The sequence below is a fragment of the Thalassophryne amazonica genome, chromosome 18, assembly GCF_902500255.1.
Source record: "Thalassophryne amazonica chromosome 18, fThaAma1.1, whole genome shotgun sequence".
Taxonomy (NCBI): Eukaryota; Metazoa; Chordata; class Actinopteri; order Batrachoidiformes; family Batrachoididae; genus Thalassophryne; species Thalassophryne amazonica.
The window spans coordinates 11,103,238-11,123,371 of NC_047120.1; the positions used below are offsets into that span (position 1 = coordinate 11,103,238).

Below are 20,134 nucleotides of genomic sequence, written 5' to 3' on the forward strand. Positions count from 1 at the left end.
AACTTGGCAGGATCCAAAAAAATTCTCGCACGAGTGAAAAATGGGCTGAAAAAGGGCCAAAACTCGCAGAGTGTAAGCCCAGCTTTAGTCTGGGTGTCATTAACATAAAATCACTCATAGCTGCAAGCAACTGAAAATTTTTTGACTGAACGTTTTCCATGAGTGGACGGACTGTGAGTGCCGCAGGCGTGAAGTCATGTAGGGGGGTCCGGGGGCATGCCCCCCCGGAAATTTTGAAAAAATGGTGCAATTTTGTGCATTCTGAGTGCAATTTGGACAGTTTTCCTTTGCCTAAAACAGTACTTTTTGACTCTTATCATACTGCAAAAAAATGACTAAAGTATTAATTTCATCACAATTTATTTACTATTTTGTATGACAGTATGTGTCCGTAATAAGTTACCATCCACAAATGGAATGACTGTCTGCAATAATTTAACTGACTATAATTTCTGCTTTCATTCTACACAATTAATCAAATCCTAAGTGTGTCTTACAAAATAAATAAATTATTAGAACCTTTGTGCTATGACCTGGTAAAATAAATAATACACTTAAAGACACTTAAAGACATAAGTATTGCCAATAAAAAGTCTTTTGCCACTTGTAAGTCACTTATGCATGAATCTAATGTAACTTGCAAAAAAATCAATTACGTAACTTCTTATTAGAAATGATCAAGTCCATCATTTTTCACCAAGTCAATTTTTATTCACAACTGAGCATGTAACAGGTAGATTGAGGCTCTATGGCGTGCTGTGTATTACTTTTTGAAATATTTGAAAATGGTGCCTGTTTCACTTAATCTTTTCTTATTTGGTTGTTTAGCTGATGTAGTAGAGCCAGTGGAACATCTTGATACACCAGATGGCCTGTTTGCTGCAGAAGAAGGCTGGTTTGCAGGACTATTGGCTGAAGCAGACTGTGTAGGTGAAGGCTCTTGGGCAGGCCTTTTGGCTGAGGAGGAAGGCTGTTGGGATGGCCTGTTTGCTGACTGTTGGGATGGCCTGTTTGCTGACTGTTGGGATGGCCTGTTTGAAGAAGGCTGCTGGGAAGGCCTGCTTGATGATGATTCTGACCTTCTCTCTGCCACATCAGTATTGTGCCACACCTCAAATCTGGCTCTCTTTCTTGGATTTGTTTGTTTGGTGGCCTTATCCTCCAACCAGATCAATGCATTTTCTGCTTTTTCCTTCAGTTCATTTTGTCTCTTTTCTGCCTTTTTCTGAAGGAATGCCTCATTTGTTTTGTAGGCTGTCATGCAGTTTTGCCTCATCTCGGTTGTGACTTGCAGGTCAGTACTGGTGGTTCCTTTCGACCTCAGATAGTACTTCACCCTGGAAACAGCTTTGTAGTTTTCCACTACCATTGAGGTCCTGTCATTTTCGATGATGTCGTCCATAAAGTTGAAGGAACCTTCAACAACAGGACCTGCAAATATGCTGAGAACTGCTTTTACCAGTTTCGTAAGTATGGGGTACCTTCTCTCCTCATCAGTTTTCAGGGCAAATACTTTGGCCCACCAGTCTTTGTCGATTTGTGGGTTTACCTCTGCACTGTACTTTTCTAGCATGTCTTTGACATCACTGTCCACCATGTACCCACGCACCTCCATTGACAGGTGTCCCACCTGATTTTCACCAATGACATTGGGAAGTGCTTCCCCAAGTTCTTGAAAAGCTACTAACGTGGCTGGGGATGTAGAGAGATCAGGTCTAAGGGCTGAGAGGTTGATCAGGTTGCTATTCTGTAGTGGCAACTTCTGCAGGAGGTATCTGGCAGCAAGCTGATATCCTGTCCTCAGATTGGAATAAAACTGGTCTATCCAGTGTTTGTGCTCTGCTTGGTCCCTCAGCTTCCTCATAACTGGGTAGCAGTCTGGCCCAACAGCTAAGTTTCTGTTGCTCACCTGCAGCTGACGGTTTGCAACGTCCAACCTCACAAGATGTGACACCCTCTCCTCGGGGATCTCATCCGCTCTGATGATGAAAGTGAGGAATTTTCGTGTCAGCTCGAACATCTCCTTGTGGAGGGTGTGCACTGTTGGTGAGTCCTGTTGGTACAGCTTATCATATTTCTGGAATTCTGTGAGGATGCCTTTATACAGAGTGAGATGTGCCATGAGCTTGTCATGGTTGTTGAATAGGGCAACGAGAAGGGGATTTTTTCTGTCAGTGTTGCAGTCAGACTTGGCTGCTCTGCCTAGATTTTCCTGGATCTGAATGATCCGTGCTTGGGAGCTCTCCTCTACTGCTCGGCTCTGCATGACAGACTTCAGTTTGGGCTTATATCTTTCTTGCTCCTGTTCTGTCAAGAAGCTGTAGTAGTAGGCCAGCAGAGGATCTATCAGGTCAATGACTCTTGACGTGACATCTATCATCTGTAGAAACCTGCTGGATATTGGTCTGATGAGGCTGAGTGGTCCATCAAGATTTAGTAAAGATGAGATTTCCTGGAAGAGATCCTTTGACTTGGGCTGATTCTGCAAATCATAGTACAGATCTTCACAAATGTTTTCCACATAATGTTCAAAGGGCTTAACTAGTTCTTTTGCTGAATTATTTACAATGTGGACCGTATCTCCGTGGATGTCCATCAGGTTGGGATTCGCTTTTTTAAGATGTGCTATGACCCCAGACTTCTGGCCACGCATGACGTTGCAATTGTCCATCATGCAACTCACCACTTTTGTCCATGCAAGGCCACCTTCCTCCAGTACTGACTCCATTCCAGCAAACAGGTTTTCTGCCGTGGCCTGATTTTCTACATACGACCCAAGGTGCTCTGTCAATACCATTCCGCTTTCATCGTCAAAGTACTTTACAAGCATGTTCACCACTTTGTTTGCGTTGTTCGTGGCTTCATCCATCTTCATAGAAAAGAAACTATCAGTTTCCTCACCAGTTCCTCTTTCATCATCTTCGCTACCCCATGGGTCAGATAGTACGTGCATGCTGTCCATGACAGGGTCAGGTTGCCAAGTGTTTTTTTGTTTTCTGCCATTCTCTGGGCATATTCTACCAGGGCTGGTGCCAAACGGCCCTGAGGTCTTCTTGTCGCACAATAGCTGAGTCTGGTGCACCTACTGTCTCCACCCCTGGCAACGTTTGGGTGTTCCTCTGCTGTGCCACCATCTTCTTGTGGGTGTGGTCTGTTAGGTGTTTAGCAAAGACCTTCTTTCCATTACTTCCATACACAATGGTTTTTTTGCAGAGCAGACACCAGGCAGTGCCAGGTTTGTCCACCTTCCTCAGCCATACTCCATACTGAGTCCCCTGGCTGTCCTTCTCCTCTGTCCACTCCCACCTCCATTTGTTCTTGAGTCCCTTCTCTAGCTCATTGGTGCGATCACCTGGCACTAGGTACCGCATAGCTGAAAGCAAATATGGGAAGCATGAGCTACATCTTACTAAATATATATATTTTTTCTCTAACAGTTTTACATATTTAAGCTTGATTTTAATCACACCACCACAGCAATATGTACCTTTGAAAAAAAAAAAAAAAAAAAAAAAAAAAAAGACCATCACCAGACCAAAACCAGAAATAGTGCCAAATGCTACCACCAGACCCATTAAAAATAAATTGTATCAATGTTATAAAATGCCATCACCTCAATGCTGTGCTTTCAAATACCACCAGATGTAATCCAATAAAAATTAAGACATACAAATATACCTGTTCAGTACTCAGCACACTGCTTTAATTTCACCCTGAAGTGTTTTATTTTACAAAAATATACTTTGTTTTTCTTTTAGCAATATACACCAAGAGAAAAATGTGAGTCCATGACTTAGACTATTTACAAAGTTCATCAAATTGTTTCCGAATGTTTTGCTTAATTACAAGTGTCGAAGTGTCTTATATATACAACATCAATATAAAAATGTCCTTCAATAAAATTCTTCCTCTTCTTCCTCAATCTCAGCCTTGACAACTGCTGCCAGGTGTCGACCCTGGTCTGGAAACAGGCTCATAATATCAAGGCAAAAGGATATTGGATATTCTCTCCTGTACCCAGCCAAGACAACACATTCCCATGAATACAGGTTAGGGTGGCGATACCTGGGGGAAAATCCCAGATTTCGCATACTGCCACATGCTTTTTGCACTAGCTCCTGCGCCAGCTCAGCTGGTACACGTTCATTCCCTGTGCAGTCAAGCCAGTGCAGAAGGGGGCACTGCTCTACTTCCAATATCTGCTCTCTGGCAGACAGAGGTCCTCGTGAGTTGGCACATTCCAGCCAAACCAAGTTTGGTAAGGCTAAATTGGCTGCCAAAGACTGCTGGCCTTGTCCCCATTCACAGTCCCGAATGTTCAGGCAAACCAGCTTGGTCATTCCCGAAAGAAGGTCACTGTTGGGGAATGATGTGGTGTTACAGTACAGTTTCTGCAGATTCGGGAAGCACAACATTTCCCCGTTGTTGAAGCTTATCTCTTCTTCTGCCATGTAGGGCAAATGAAGTTCCTTCAAGTGGCATCCCACTTCCTTGGTCATAAACTCCCACACTTCTGGCAAGTACTGGTCATCAACCCTGTACATCTTCACCTCTCTCCAAAGACTTGGTGTGCGGATGGATGGCATGTGGCCGTAGGCCTTCTCCACATTGAGTAGGTCCACGATACCTACATACTTCAGCACCTCAACCTGCAGTTCTACTGGCAGCAAGTCCATGGCTGTTATTAGATTTAAAAAAAAAGGAAGTCTATGGTGGCATTCTGCATTCATGTTATCTGTGTGGCACTGCTGAGTTTTCTTTTTTAATGTTTTATTTAATTTGGAGATCACTTTTTGGGGGAAATACATTTTTTTCATAAATGAATGGAAACCTATATTTCATAGGTAAAATTCCCTGCCCAGTCCATATGGTGTGTGAATGAAAATATAAATTTCAATTATAATTTGATTCTAACATCCATTTATTTTTCCTCAAACTCATTGCTGATTAATGATCCAATTACTGATCATCACTTAGATGATTGGTTTATGTGAAACCTGGCTTAAACATACAGCTGTCCTCCCTTTAAATGAGGCCTGTCCACCAGCATATATATTTAGTCACATCCCTCGTGATGCGAAACAAGGTGGGGGGTGTTGCTCGGATTTATAAATCTAGGTTTAGCTTATTAGTTGTTGAGGTCGAAAATATACCTCGTTTGAGCATCTGATTCTCCGCTCTCCTCAGGATATTACGCAATGCCAAGGTCAGAAGAATAAAAATCAGCCGTATTACTTTGTCACTGTATACAGGTCTCCTGGCCCATATTCTGAATTCTTAGATGAATTTGGTGCATTAATCTCTAACTTGTCAACTAGTGCAGATAACATTCTGATCATTGGTGACTTTAATGTTGATATAAATAAGCCTTCTGATCCCCTCTGTAAGTCATTTATGGAAATTGTGGATGCATTAGGATTTTGGCAATGCATTCAGGACTTGACGCACATTAGTGGAAATACCCTGGATCTGGTTCTCGCACGTGGTATTGCTGTCACAAATATTGACATCATGCCTCTTACATCACTGGTCTCTGATCACTCACTTATTAAGTTTACAGTTTTGCTCCCGTGTTTAGTGGAACAACAACCTTATGTATCACTACAGTGATGCATCAACTCCTCAACTAAGACTGAACTCGAAGCTGGACTGCCTGATGTCTTAGCTTCACATTTGGCAAATACCCAATCAATAGACAGACTTGTGGATAGTTTAAACTCAGTGCTCAAAACTACACTTGACATGATTGCGCCAACTGTGTTAAAACCACACTCCACCAAATCACAGTCACCTTGGTTCAATGATTACCTGCGAGACCTCAAGCATAAGGCCGGAGGTCTAGAATGGAAAAGGCGTCATTCAAAATTAGAAGTATCCCAGACAGCAAATACATCCGGGCCGGATGTAGTCCAACATCTGGTACCAATCCTGAAAACAGATCCGGTCCAGACAGTTTTTGCACCCTGGCCAAGATCCGGCACGGCTCCGCTTTACAGTTCTGGAACAGATCCGGACCAGATCTGAACTGGATCTGCAAAAGACCAACCGTGTACAGACCATATCTGTCACGGATCTGGGGCAGATGTGGACCACATCACAGCACCGTGGCAGGAACAAGTTTTACAGGGGTAAGTTCCGTGGATCCGAGGAAACTGATTTGTATCTATAACACACAGATCAGTGTCCCTGGACTTATAAAACTTAATTGTCGTAAAGAAACAAACCGCTTTGCAATAAGCATTTAAAAAAGCCTCAGTGACGATCACGATTACAGAGTTTATAACCACTAATGGATAGTTTCTGCCGAGTGCAGATAAAATTGCTTATCGTTATGCCACATGTTCCTGCCACGGTGCTGTGATGCGGACCACATCTGTCCCAGATCCGTGCCAGATATGGTCTGTAAATGGTTTGTGTTTTGCGGTTCCAGTTCAGATTTGGTCCGGATCTGTTCCAGAACTGTAAAGCGGAGCCATGCCGGATCTGGGCCAGGGTGCAAAAACTGTCTGGACCAGATCTGTTTTCATGATTGGTACCAGATGTTGGACTACATCCGGCCCGGATGTATTTGCTGTCTGGGATTCCACCTTGCATGGCGTGATGCTATCTCAGACTATAAGCATGCATTATTGGCTACAAAGTGGGCCTATTACTCTGATTTGATCAACAAAAACAAGCATAACTCAAAGTTCTTGTTTGACACAGTGGAAACACTTATTCATGAACAACCACCTCTAGTTCGCTCTCCATTTATACCACAAGATTTCCTGGACCACTTTGAGAAGAAAATAGAAGACATTAGGTTAAACATATCCCAGCATGCCTTAACCCAGCCACTACACCCTGCTATTGAGGTGGGCGCCATTACTGAGGTACTACCTAGAATTACAGAATTTGATAGTATCTCACTAGGCATGCTGACGTAACTCATAATATCAACAAAAAGCACAACCTGTTTATTTGATCCTATGCCCACTCTTGGGCCGAATGTGCTGGAAATTATAAATCTTTCTTTAACTTCTGGATCTGTTCCTAAAAGTTTCAAATCTGCAGTAATTAAACCATTACTTAAGAAACCTAATCTTGACCGTAGTGTATTGAAAAACTATCATTTTGCTCTAAAATTCTGGAAAAAAGTGGTGTCACAGAAGCTCGTGGACTATCTTACTGAGAATAATCTCTTTGAAACACTGCAGTCTGCTTTTAGAAAATATTCCACAGAGGTGGCTCTCACTAAAGTGGTGAATGATATTCTGCTTTCAATGGGTTCGGACACCACTATGGTTCTGGTGCTATTAGTTTTCAGTGCTGCATTTGATACAGTGGCTCATCATATTCAACTTGATAGGCTGGAAAATCATTTTGGGATTACTGGGAGTGCCCTTGCATGGCTGATGTCATACTTGACCAGTCGGTCTCATTGTGTTTTGTACAGTAACATTACCTCTACCCTCAGTGACATGAAATTTGGGGTTCCACGGGGGTTCGTCTTAGGCCCTCTGCTTTTCTCCCTTTATATAGCACCCCTTGGGCACATATTGCAGCGTTTTGGGATTACCTTTCACTGCTATGCTGATGATACTCAGTTAAACATGCCGATCACTGATGGTAATCTCGTTCACATAAAATCCTTAGAAGATTGCCTTGCATCAGTGAGAAATTGGATGTCTAGAAACTTCCTACTTTTGAACTCTGATAAGACTGAAATGATGTTTTTTGGTCCAGTGCGACATCGGCATCAATTTGACCAGTTAACGCTTAGGCTAGGCTCGTGTGTCATACATCACACTGACAAAGTGAGGAACCTTGGGGTAATTTTTGATCCTACATTGTCCTTTGACCTCCACATTAGAAATATTACGAGGACTGCTTTCTTCCACCTGCGAAATATAGCACAGATTCATTCCATTCTGTCTATGGCTGATGCTGAGACCCTGATCCATGCGTTTATCTCTTCTAGATTGTACTACTGCAATCTTCTATTTTCTGGTTTACCGCAGTCTAGCATTAGGGCTCTCCAATTGGTTCAAAATGCTGCAGCCAGACTTACACGAAGCAGAAAATTCAACCACATTACACCCATTTTGGCATACATTCACTGGCTTCCTGTCCCAGTGAGATCAGATTTTAAGGTTATGCTACTAGTCTATAAAATTGTTCATGGACTGGCACCTCCCTACCATGCTGACCTAATTAAACCTTGCGTACCCTTTGCGTTCTCAGGGTGCAGAACTACTTTGTGTCTCTAGGGTGAATAAGAAGTCTGTGGGTCATAATGCTTTCTCTTATCGTGCCCCTGTTCTGTGGAATGATCTCCCTGCCTCAATAAAACACTCAGATTCTGTGGAGACTTTCAAGTCCAGACTTAAGACGCACTTATTTTCCCTTTCGTATGGCTAGCATACTGGCATAGTTTTGTTTTACGCGTTTTACTCTTTTAATTCATTTTATTAGGAAATGGAGCGTGCCGCGGCCTTAACTTTACCTAAATTCTGTGTCTTTTAGTGAAGCTTAGGGCTAGTGGTCGGCGATCACCTTAGTATTTCTTCTGTTTTCCTTGTTGTTCAATGCTGGCAAATTATTACAGTCTTTCTTGTCTTTCTGATGCCTGATTCTGTTTTTTCTTTCTGTTTAAGGTGCAGCTCCATCTAGAGATGGGAGTTGTATTTGTGCTGGCGAACCTCCTGTCCTGTGCACTAACAGCATTTCCTGTATATTCGTTTTGTGAATTGTTCTGTAGCTTGGCCCAAGCAGAGGGTCACCCCTTTGAGTCTGGTCTGCTTGAGGTTTCTTCCTCAGAGGGAGTTTTTCCTTACCACTGTTGCTCTAGGGGTTAGTAAGGTTAGACCTTTCTTGTGTGAAGCGCCTTGAGGCAACTCTGTTGTGATTTGGCGCTATATAAATGAAAATAAATTGAAATTTTTTTCTGTCACTGCCCCTAGTGACAAGATGTTAGTAGGGTTTTGCTTTTTCTTCTCTCTCAAACAATCAGTCAGTCAAACATGGCCGCTCCACAGTATGGTGCACGGACAGTTTCATCTGTGTTTTTAAGCCTTGGAGTATCTTTGTCCATAAGTTACCAAATGTTATAGTGTAACATTGTTTTAAATGAGAAATATGAGTTTTTCTATGTCAGATTTATGAATATTGTTGTATTCATTGCGACTTACCTTCTGCGTGTTGCTAGCTGTCTACTAGCTATGAGTGCATGCTAGGTTATTACAATTAAAATGCACTGTGGTCAATACATTCCTATTGCCTGTGTTAACACAAATGCAGCCCTATAAGCTAAAAATGCTACATGTTTTGGCTGAATTAACATCCACTTTACGCATTTTCTTTTAATTCATGTATTTACGGAATTTTGAATGCTTTATGTATTTACAAGATGTACATTGATACACATCTTGTGTTGTGTTTAGTTCTCCCACTTAGAAATCATGGAGGGGTCTGAAATTTTCATATGCTGCACTCTTTACCTGTATTAATTGCACCTGTTTGAACTTGTTACCTGTATAAAAGACACCTGTTCACACACACTCAATCAATCACACTCCAACCTGACCACCATAGCCAAGACTAAAGAGCTGTCTAAGAACACCAGGGACAAAACTGTAGACCTGCACAAGGCTGGGATGGACTACAGGACAACAAGCAAGCAGCGTGGTAGATGACAACAACTGTTATGATTATTTATTAGAAAGTGGAAGAAACACAAGAGGACTGTCAATCTCCCTCGGTCTGGGATTCCATGCAAGATCTCACTTTGTGGGGTAAGACACAGACATCATGGATGAGGCAAAAGGCGCAGTCAAAAAACACAAAGCAGGAGCTGGATACACGGCAAATCAAAAACAGGACATGATACAGAGCTGGTAAGTGTACAAGGACAACAAACGAGCAAGGGTGTGGTGGCAGGGAGGAGATTAAATAAGACAGGAGTTAACCAGGAGCATGTGGGGAATAATCTAGGAAGGGGTGTGGCTAGTGAACGAAGATCTAACAGTGCAAGATGGGGAGGAAGAAGAGTACACAAAGTGAAGTGATGTAACAAAGACACGTAAGCGGGTGCCAAGCGTGAGAGTGAAAGAAACGAGGCAGGTGCAGTGAACACAATCAAATATGAATGAGGGACGAAGACATGATGGGAGGTGCAGGGCAAGAGTGCGGTGATCAGAGGGAGACTGTGATATCAGTGAAGCTCGGTGTGAGAACTGAAATGAGTGCAGACAAAGACAGGATGAGACAGACAGGTTAAGTTAGTTATGAAAAGAATTACTGACATGATCAACATATAATTGATAATAATTGATCAACATATTGATTTATTCTGCCTTACAGAAACGTGGTTACAGCAGGATGAATATGTTAGTTTAAATGAGTCAACACCCCCGAGTCACACTAACTGCCAGAATGCTCGTAGCACGGGCCGAGGCGGAGGATTAGCAGCAATCTTCCACTCCAGCTTATTAATTAATCAAAAACCCAGACAGAGCTTTAATTCATTTGAAAGCTTGACTCTTAGTCTTGTCCATCCAAATTGGAAGTCCCAAAAACCAGTTTTATTTGTTATTATCTATCGTCCACCAGGTCGTTACTGTGAGTTTCTCTGTGAATTTTCAGACCTTTTGTCTGACTTAGTGCTTAGCTCAGATAAGATAATTATAGTGGGCGATTTTAACATCCACACAGATGCTGAGAATGACAGCCTCAACACTGCATTTAATCTATTATTAGACTCAATTGGCTTTGCTCAAAATGCAAATGAGTCCACCCACCACTTTAATCATATCTTAGATCTTGTTCTGACTTATGGTATGGAAATTGAAGACTTAACAGTATTCCCTGAAAACTCCCTTCTGTCTGATCATTTCTTAATAACATTTACATTTACTCTGATGGACTACCCAGCAGTGGGGAATACGTTTCATTACACTAGAAGTCTTTCAGAAAGCACTGTAACTAGGTTTAAGGATATGATTCCTTCTTTATGTTCTCTAATGCCATATACCAACACAGTGCAGAGTAGCTACCTAAACTCTGTAAGTAAGATAGAGTATCTCGTCAATAGTTTTACATCCTCATTGAAGACAACTTTGGATGCTGTAGCTCCTCTGGAAAAGAGAGCTTTAAATCAGAAGTGCCTGACTCTGTGGTATAACTCACAAACTCGCAGCTTAAAGCAGATAACCCGTAAGTTGGAGAGGAAATGGCGTCTCACTAATTTAGAAGATCTTCACTTAGCCTGGAAAAAGAGTCTGTTGCTCTATAAAAAAGCCCTCCGTGAAGCTAGGACATCTTTCTACTCATCACTAATTGAAGAAAATAAGAACAACCCCAGGTTTCTTTTCAGCACTGTAGCCAGGCTGACAGAGTCAGAGCTCTATTGAGCCGAGTATTCCTTTAACTTTAACTAGTAATGACTTTATGACTTTCTTTGCTAATAAAATTTTAACTATTAGAGAAAAAAATTACTCATAACCATCCCAAAGACGTATCGTTATCTTTGGCTGCTTTCAGTGATGTCGGCATTTGGTTAGACTCTTTCTCTCCGATTGTTCTGTCTGAGATATTTTCATTAGTTACTTCCTCCAAACCATCAACATGTCTATTAGACCCCATTCCTACCAGGCTGCTCAAGGAAGCCCTACCATTATTTAATGCTTCGATCTTAAATATGATCAATCTATCTTTATTAGTTGGCTATGTACCACAGGCTTTTAAGGTGGCAGTAATTAAACCATTACTTAAAAAGCCATCACTTGACCCAGCTATCTTAGCTAATTATAGGCCAATCTCCAACCTTCCTTTTCTCTCAAAAATTCTTGAAAAGGTATTTGTAAAACAGCTAACTGATCATCTGCAGAGGAATGGTCTATTTGAAGAGTTTCAGTCAGGTTTTAGAATTCATCATAGTACAGAAACAGCATTAGTGAAGGTTACAAATGATCTTCTTATGGCCTCAGACAGTGGACTCATCTCTGTGCTTGTTCTGTTAGACCTCAGTGCTGCTTTTAATACTGTTGACCATAACATTTTATTACAGAGATTAGAGCATGCCATAGGTATTAAAGGCACTGTGCTGCGGTGGTTTGATTCATATTTATCTAATAGATTACAATTTGTTCATGTAAATGGGGAATCTTCTTCACAGACTAAGGTTAATTATGGAGTTCCACAAGGTTCTGTGCTAGGACCAATTTTATTCACTTTATACATGCTTCCCTTAGGCAGTATTATTAGACCGCATTGCTTAAATTTTCATTGTTATGCAGATGATACCCAGCTTTATCTATCCATGAAGCCAGAGGACACACACCAATTAGCTAAACTGCAGGATTGTCTTACAGACATAAAGACATGGATGACCTCTAATTTCCTGCTTTTAAACTCAGATAAAACTGAAGTTATTGTACTTGGCCCCACAAATCTTAGAAACATGGTGTCTAACCAGAGCCTTACACTGGATGGCATTACCCTGACCTCTAGTAATACTGTGAGAAATCTTGGAGTCATTTTTGATCAGGATATGTCATTCAATACGCATATTAAACAAATATGTAGGACTGCTTTTTTGCATTTACGCAATATCTCTAAAATTAGAAAGGTCTTGTCTCAGAGTGATGCTGAAAAACTAATTCATGCATTTATTTCCTCTAGGCTGGACTATTGTAATTCATTATTATCAGGTTGTCCTAAAAGTTCCCTGAAAAGCCTTCAGTTAATTCAAAATGCTGCAGCTAGAGTACTGGCGGGGACTAGAAGGAGAGAGCATATCTCACCCATATTGGCCTCTCTTCATTGGCTTCCTGTTAATTCTAGAATAGAATTTAAAATTCTTCTTCTTACTTATAAGGTTTTGAATAATCAGGTCCCATCTTATCTTAGGGACCTCATAGTACCATATCACCCCAATAGAGCACTTCGCTCTCAGACTGCAGGCTTACTTGTAGTTCCTAGGGTTTGTAAGAGTAGAATGGGAGGCAGAGCCTTCAGCTTTCAGGCTCCTCTCCTGTGGAACCAGCTCCCAATTCAGATCAGGGAGACAGACACCCTCTCTACTTTTGAGATTAGGCTTAAAACTTTCCTTTTTGCTAAAGCTTATAGTTAGGGCTGGATCAGGTGACCCTGAACCATCCCTTAGTTATGCTGCTATAGACTTAGACTGCTGGGGGGTTCCCATGATGCACTGAGTGTTTCTTTCTCCTTTTGCTCTGTATGCACCACTCTGCATTTAATCATTAGTGATTGATCTCTGCTCCCCTCCACAGCATGTCTTTTTCCTGGTTCTCTCCCTCAGCCCCAACCAGTCCCAGCAGAAGACTGCCCCTCCCTGAGCCTGGTTCTGCTGGAGGTTCCTTCCTGTTAAAAGGGAGTTTTTCCTTCCCACTGTCGCCAAGTGCTTGCTCACAGGGGGTCGTTTTGACCGTTTGGGTTTTTACGTAATTATTGTATGGCCTTGCCTTACAATATAAAGCGCCTTGGGGCAACTGTTTGTTGTGATTTGGCGCTATATAAATAAAATTGATTGAATTGATTGATGAACACGTATGATAAAATAAACATGAACTGGCAATACAAACTCAAACAGGACAGAAAAGCAAACCAGAAGATCAACTAGATAAAAACTAAAACTAAACTGAACAGGCAGATATAAACTCTAGGTAGAACAGAAACTAAGTGATAACAAAACCTGACATTAAAGTGCTACAAATAACAGAAATGAAAACAGCAAAAATTAGCTGATGATAACTAAATGATAAATTAATGAACAATAAGTGAAAACAACTAACTGAAGAAAACTGGAACAGAACAAACGACCAAAGAAAAAAGCAACAACATAACAGAGAATAAACCAGCATGAAAATAAGCAACTAATAACAGAACTGGGGTCGAACAAGAACAGAAAGGGGGAAAAAATGGGCACAATGCCCAGATTAGGCCAAAACCATGAGAAAAAGTGCTTAATTCTTTCACCAAAACATCAAATCTAGGGTTTCATCTTAAATACAGCTTCTGGCAAATTGTAGCTGAACTTTCAGGTTTCCTTTTTAAGAAAATCCTCTCATATGGATTGGAAAACTAGAGACTTTTACAAAAATATCTAATCAAGACAACCAGCGTCTCAAAGTACTAGGGGATATTTTAATGGCGGTTCAATCAGCTAAATCACGTGGACAGTTACCAGGTTTAGCCTATCTCAACACAGTGGAGGTGGGGGGGGGGGGTTGTCTCCCTATTGTAGAAAAGCTTCCCTATGGCTTACATAAACCCTGGATTACACAGGACCATAAGTACAAGGAGAAATGTAATGTTCCTTTCCACCCTTTAGCTACTTTGCTTCATATGTAGCCAGGCAAAAACCCATAATGATCCAAGTTTTATGTTCTCTACATCCAGCGCTATGATCCATGTAAAGCCAGAGAAACCTATGAGACACAACAACAATCACATAACAGTGTCAGTGAGGAAAACTGAAGTTGTGGTTACACCTTCAGTCACAAATAGTGTATCAGAAAAGAAATCAGATGACCCAGCTGAGTGGTGCCCTGTGCACATGAAGCCACACCCCTTAGCAAAGTGCTGTGGGTTTAGAGTCACGCACTTAAACCCCGTTTACAGATAGACGGTTTTGTCGGCGGGTAGTACGTAGACCGAAGTTCGCGGTAGTTCCGGCTGTGTTCCCGGTGGAAAGGGGCGAAGCATTTCGCCGGCGTTTCGACCGCCGTACTATCCGCAAATAGGCAGATAAAACGCTGCTAAATCCGTCGAATAAAGCGGCATTTTGATGCCGTAGCATCCGGCACACGTCAGGCAACGGGGGTTAATACCCAGTTCTATCCTTTACAATCGCAGGATAAGTCACGGGTGAGAACGGCGGTGTTCTGCTGCCGCCGATACTGCCCTGTGTACCGCTGGTTAATACCCAGGTTTTTACCCAGGCAAACAGGGTAAATCCTGCGTTACTCCAGGATCATTTGAATATTAGGCACCGCCCCCAGAGTATCCTGTATAATAAGCTGGTTCTGCACACATTGTCATCATTCTGGAGTGGATAGCAGAGCTGGAAAAGGAGCACCATGGACTTCAACTTCGACATGGACATGCCCATGGGCATAGATGAAACTGAGGCCTTGCATGAGGCAACAGGCACGATGCTGCAACTTGGTCGAGGTGTACTCCAGATCGTAGAATTATACAGAGAGCTAATCCAGCCTAGGCAGGCAGCAGCTGAGGAGAGGAGGAGGATGAGGAGAAGGCAGAAGAGATGGTGGGTCAAAACTTGGCTGACAAGAAGGGTGGACCAGGGACATTATGACAATTTGATGAAGGAGCTTGAGCTGGAAGATCCTGCAGCATTCAAGAACTTTATGCAAATGGAGCCTGCAATGTTCCAAGAGATTCTGCAGAGGATCACACCTAGGATAGAGAAGCAAGACACCTTCTGGAGGAAAGCACTGGAACCTGGAGTCAAATTGGCCATCACCATCTGCTTCCTGGCAACAGGCGACTCATACAAGTCCTTGATGTATAACTTCCGAGTGCACACCTCCACCATCTGCAAATTCATCCAGCCAGTCTGTGAGGCCATCATAGCAGAGTATAGCGCCGAACTGGTATGTTGTCCTAAAAGTCCACAAGCGTGGTTGCAAGTAGCTCAGGGGTTTGAATCCAAGTGGAATCTACCTCACTGCATAGGAGCTATTGATGGAAAGCACATTGCCATGAAGTGCCCTAAGAATGGTGGCTCCTCCTTCTACAACTACAAGGGGTTCCACGCCATAGTCCTGAGGGCATTGGTTGATGCTGACTACAAGTTCCTGGCCCTGGACGTTGGTGCTTCAGGTTCTGGATCAGATGGTGGTATCTTCGAGTGTACAGACCTGAAACGGTGCATGGAAGATGGATCCATTGGCCTACCTCCTCCTTCTCCGCTGCCTGGTGGTGACAGACCTGTGGGTTACTACATTGTGGGTGACGATGCATTTCCACTGAAGACATGGCTAATGAAGCCGGTGCCTAGCAGAAACCTCATCATCGAAGACAGGATCTACAACTACAGGCTGTCCAGGGCCCGGCGGGTGGTCGAGAATGCCTTCGGCTTGCTGACTAGCCGGTAAGTTCACATATAGAGAAGCTAAAATGCAATGTACACATGGTTGGGGCCATAAGATTATTTCTAATTCTGTGTTTTCAGATTCAGATGTCTCTTAACCACACTGCCACAAGAGCCCGACAAGCTGGAGTCCATCGTGCTTGCCTGCTGTATTCTTCACAACCTCATGTGCACACGGTATCCTGCCCTGCAGAATGACATGCTGGACAGGGAGGATCCAGAGACCCACAACGTAGTCAACGGGCCTTGGCGAGAATCCACAGCAGCACTGTTGTCCCTGGAGTCTTGGATGGGCAGTCACAACGCTTCACATCAGGCCAGATAACTTAGAATGTACCTCGTACAGTACTGCAACACTTATCGGCAGCGTCCCATGGCAACAGGACAAGATTTAAATATGTATAGGACTAGATATAAGTATTTCTCATTGAATTTCTGCATGCCAGTAAAAAATGTATATATATTTCTGCATGCCAATGAAACTGTATATTCTTCCTGTTGAATGTAATAAAGTTGTCCAGTACAGATGCTGTAGTCGAAATACACATCTTTGTAGTTACATGTCCTTTGAAAGTAGGCGGACAAGAAACTCAAGTATGGCCCCAACAAGTGGTTCTTTTTTCTTGTGAATGTTGTATAATTTTTGCAATTTAGTTTACACGTTATCTGGTGATGTTAATAATGTGTAAATAAAGTATGTGAATCAAGTATGTTCAATGTACTTTTAATACAGTTTTGTGTGTGTGTGTGTGTGTGTGTGTGACAGAGGGAGAGAGTTGTGTGTGTGTGGGTGTGTGATGGGGATGACACTTTTCACAGTATTTCACTGGCCATGACACCATTTCAGAATGTTTTTCCCCCTCTACTTTGTCACTTGGGATGACACTTTTTCACAAACAATTTTTTGTCACATTATTTTGCCATGAATAAATACATATACTTTAATAAGTTATCAAAAATATTTTAATAAACAATCAAGAAAAAGCACCTACAAATACTAGAACAAATATCCCCAAAAACCCAACAAACCCATAACAAATAACATAAATAAACAATGAACAAATGTCACTGAGAGCTGGAACTGATATTCAGCCCCTTGCCGATGTCCTTCAACATGTTTTCAACACCTGAGATGGCAATCTCTGGAATCTCTATAGAGTAATTCGCTGTGCTGGTGGATGCAGCCGGCTCGTTAGATGTCCCAGGCTGGGGCTGGGACGTCGTGGGCCGGTGTGCGGACGACACATTCTGGAGGGTCTGGTACTGGGAGACAGGTACTGGGTGCTGTTGACCGTGGGTGGGTGGTGGTCCGGCGTTCCAGTAGGCCTTGGAAGGGCTGGAGTACATGTAGCTCGGGCCCCCTTGACTCGCGTAGTAGTGAGGGTACGACGTGGGCCCTAAGCCGTATATGGAGCTCACCGAGTGTGGGTGTGGTGCAGTATGTGGCGGTTGTGGTGCCATGGATGACGCCGGTGGTGCTGGTCGTGGTCCCATGGACAGCTGCTGCATCGCCTGCCACCTGCGGAACTTGTGCAGCTCAGCATTCACCACCGCTTCCAAGTCCAGGAACTGTATGTCGTCCATGGTCAGGGACTGCTCATACCAGGACTTGACGACAGCCCACCTCATCCGCGACCTTTGGTCTGCAGGGTTCTGGGGTCCAACTTGGGCATGGGCAGGCTCCAGGGACTCCATTCTGCCGATCATGTGGTCAGTCAGCTGTAACAGAAAGAGAAACCAAGTAAGATAGTATAATATAAAGTACAATATCAATTTAATATTATAATTTACGTTATTATTTACTTTATCTTAAAATTTTCAGAATTTCAAAACTTAGTGGAAGAAGTGCTTCATCAACACATGACAAAGCACAAAGGGAAAGTAGGCGCACAAAAAATGCAAGTATTGCCCCAACGAGTGGTTCTTTTATCTTGTGAATGTTGAATTTTTTTTCTATTGTTTACGCGTTATCTGTTGATGTTATTAATGTGTAAATAACGTATCTAAATCAAGTATGTTTCATGTACCTTTCATAGTGTTGAGAGAGAGAGAGAGAGAGAGAGAGAGAGAGAGAGAGAGAGAGAGAGAGAGAGAGAGAGAGAGAGAGAGAGAGAGAGAGAGAGAGAGAGAGAGTGTTGTGTGTGTGTGTCCGCAAAGGGAAATCGGAAAATGCATTATCGAAATGAAAATGCAACAGGCGGAAAACCAGACGTCCAGGTGGCAAGTGGAGGAAAGAAATGAAGGAATGTTTGATATTTACTTTGCCCAGTAGTTGCTCTGTGTCCGACACCCTCTTCCTTGCCTTGAAGGGCCCTCCCTTGCTGTCCCTCCTGGGCGTGGATGCATTGGACACCTCATCATCGAGGACCAGCACTGGAGCAGACTCGTCATCGCTGGAGATGGGCAAAGGTGGGGTGGCTCGCTTACTGGATGACGAGGCAGAACCAGGGGGTAAATCCTGCAACAGAAGACCAATTGCCATGTAAAAGCTGCAACAATGTAGTAATATCATATGGCAAATGTACAAGGCAAATTTGTGTCAAACATTTACCCCAGCTGTCCTCCCTTGTCGCTTGATCTGCTTCCCACAGCAGCTGAAGTTCCTCAGGATCCATACCTCCTTCTCCGTGACCGCTTTCGGTTGGGCGCCGGACGGAGGGGGCTTGGACAGCTTCCCAAATGCTGTCCTCATGGACTCAAGCCAGGTCTTGAGTTGCAGGGCTGTGCAGGTGGTGGCGAGGGTCCTGGCAAGGTCTCCCAGCATGCGACCCTTCAGCTGGGTGTCCCTGTTGAACAGAAATCAGAAAATGCATTATTGAAAAGTGAAAGTGCAATGGAAAAACATGATAGTAACAACATATGAATAATATGCTGAAATGTTAGCAGACACTCACTTGTACTCTTTGTGGGCTTTGTCCCAGAACATGGGATGGCTGTTGAAGAAGTCTGCTACTAACTGTTCGTCCTCCTTCGTCAGCTGCAGTTTCTCCTTCTTGGCCCGGACATGCACTTCCTCCCCAGCAGACTGCTCTCTGGATCCACCTGGCTCAAGACCTGGAGCGGCTGGAGCAGCAGGAATACATGCCTCTGCATGGGGAGGGAGAGCATCCTCAGCCTTTTCTTCCTCCCTTTCCCCCTCCTCAACATGTTGCTCCTCTGTCTCCACCACAGGCCTCCTCTCTGCTTCTAGCCTCTTGGTTTGCTTCTTCTTGCCTAAAAAGTCCTTGCCGCTGCCAACTTTCTTTGGAGGCATAATAGCCTCTCAAAAATATCTGGAACCTCATGCTTTTCTCTGCAAAAATATCTGGAGGTCCCTTCTGCTAAAATAGCTGGAGCCTCGTTCTTTTCTCTAAAAAACAATCTGGAGGATCGTTCTTTTCTCAACAAAAAATGTGGCGCCTCGTGCAATTCTCAGCAAAAATATCTGGAGCCTCGTTCTTTTCTCTGCAAAAATATCTAAAAAACCTTTTCTATTCAAAAAAAAAAAAACAAAAAAAAAAACCGGAGCCTCATTCTTTTTCCGTCTTCTTCTGGCCGAGAGACCTGCATGCGACACCATTTTTATACTGACCGTCGCCTATCGGCCGTTTAGAACGCCATTTTAACCGGGAGGTGGCGTTTAGAACAGCGTAATGTCCGCTAGCGGCGCCGTTTTGTCTGCCTGTCGCTGGTTAAAACGCCATTGAGGACGCCGATGTGGGCTCAATCGCCTTTTTACACGCCGTTGGTTAGGAATACAATGCCGGCCGCCAATTACGGCGGTGTAAACTGCGGCACTACAGGAAGGGGCAGGATGAACCGGCGATTAAAAAGTATCAAACGCCGTTGTTCGCGTTGTCTCCGTCGTCACGCGAATTCTCCTGGAGCGCTCCCGGAATTATTCGACATGTTGAATAATTTTTTCGACCACTCCCGGTGAAGCCGGAACTAAGCCACGCTCCCATGCACCGGCATTAACAACGGCGGTTGATCCTTAAGACGGCCAAAAACTCTTCCGGGACGCTTCCAGGAGCTCTT

The 20,134-nt window shown here is 43.2% G+C and overlaps 3 protein-coding genes across 3 annotated transcripts; 1 reads left to right on the forward strand and 2 right to left on the reverse strand.

Moving 5' to 3' along the window:
• Nucleotides 1–655: 655 nt before the first annotated feature.
• LOC117531546 lies at nucleotides 656–15,823 on the reverse strand. Its single transcript, XM_034194667.1, has 2 exons — nucleotides 15,813–15,823; nucleotides 656–3,713 (listed from the first exon to the last, which is right to left on the reverse strand). The coding sequence occupies exon 2, from the start codon at nucleotides 2,960–2,962 to the stop codon at nucleotides 764–766; it is 2,199 nt and encodes a 732-aa protein (XP_034050558.1). The 5' UTR covers nucleotides 2,963–3,713; nucleotides 15,813–15,823; the 3' UTR covers nucleotides 656–763.
• LOC117531561 (putative nuclease HARBI1) lies at nucleotides 15,081–16,442 on the forward strand. The gene is made up of 2 exons (XM_034194682.1): nucleotides 15,081–16,117; nucleotides 16,199–16,442. The coding sequence occupies exons 1-2, from the start codon at nucleotides 15,081–15,083 to the stop codon at nucleotides 16,440–16,442; spliced, it is 1,281 nt and encodes a 426-aa protein (XP_034050573.1).
• A 665-nt stretch (nucleotides 16,443–17,107) lies between these two features.
• Nucleotides 17,108–19,792, reverse strand: LOC117531078. The gene is made up of 4 exons (XM_034194114.1): nucleotides 19,012–19,792; nucleotides 18,669–18,903; nucleotides 18,378–18,575; nucleotides 17,108–17,836 (listed from the first exon to the last, which is right to left on the reverse strand). The coding sequence occupies exons 1-4, from the start codon at nucleotides 19,368–19,370 to the stop codon at nucleotides 17,183–17,185; spliced, it is 1,446 nt and encodes a 481-aa protein (XP_034050005.1). The 5' UTR covers nucleotides 19,371–19,792; the 3' UTR covers nucleotides 17,108–17,182.
• Between the last annotated feature and the right edge of the window lie 342 nt (nucleotides 19,793–20,134).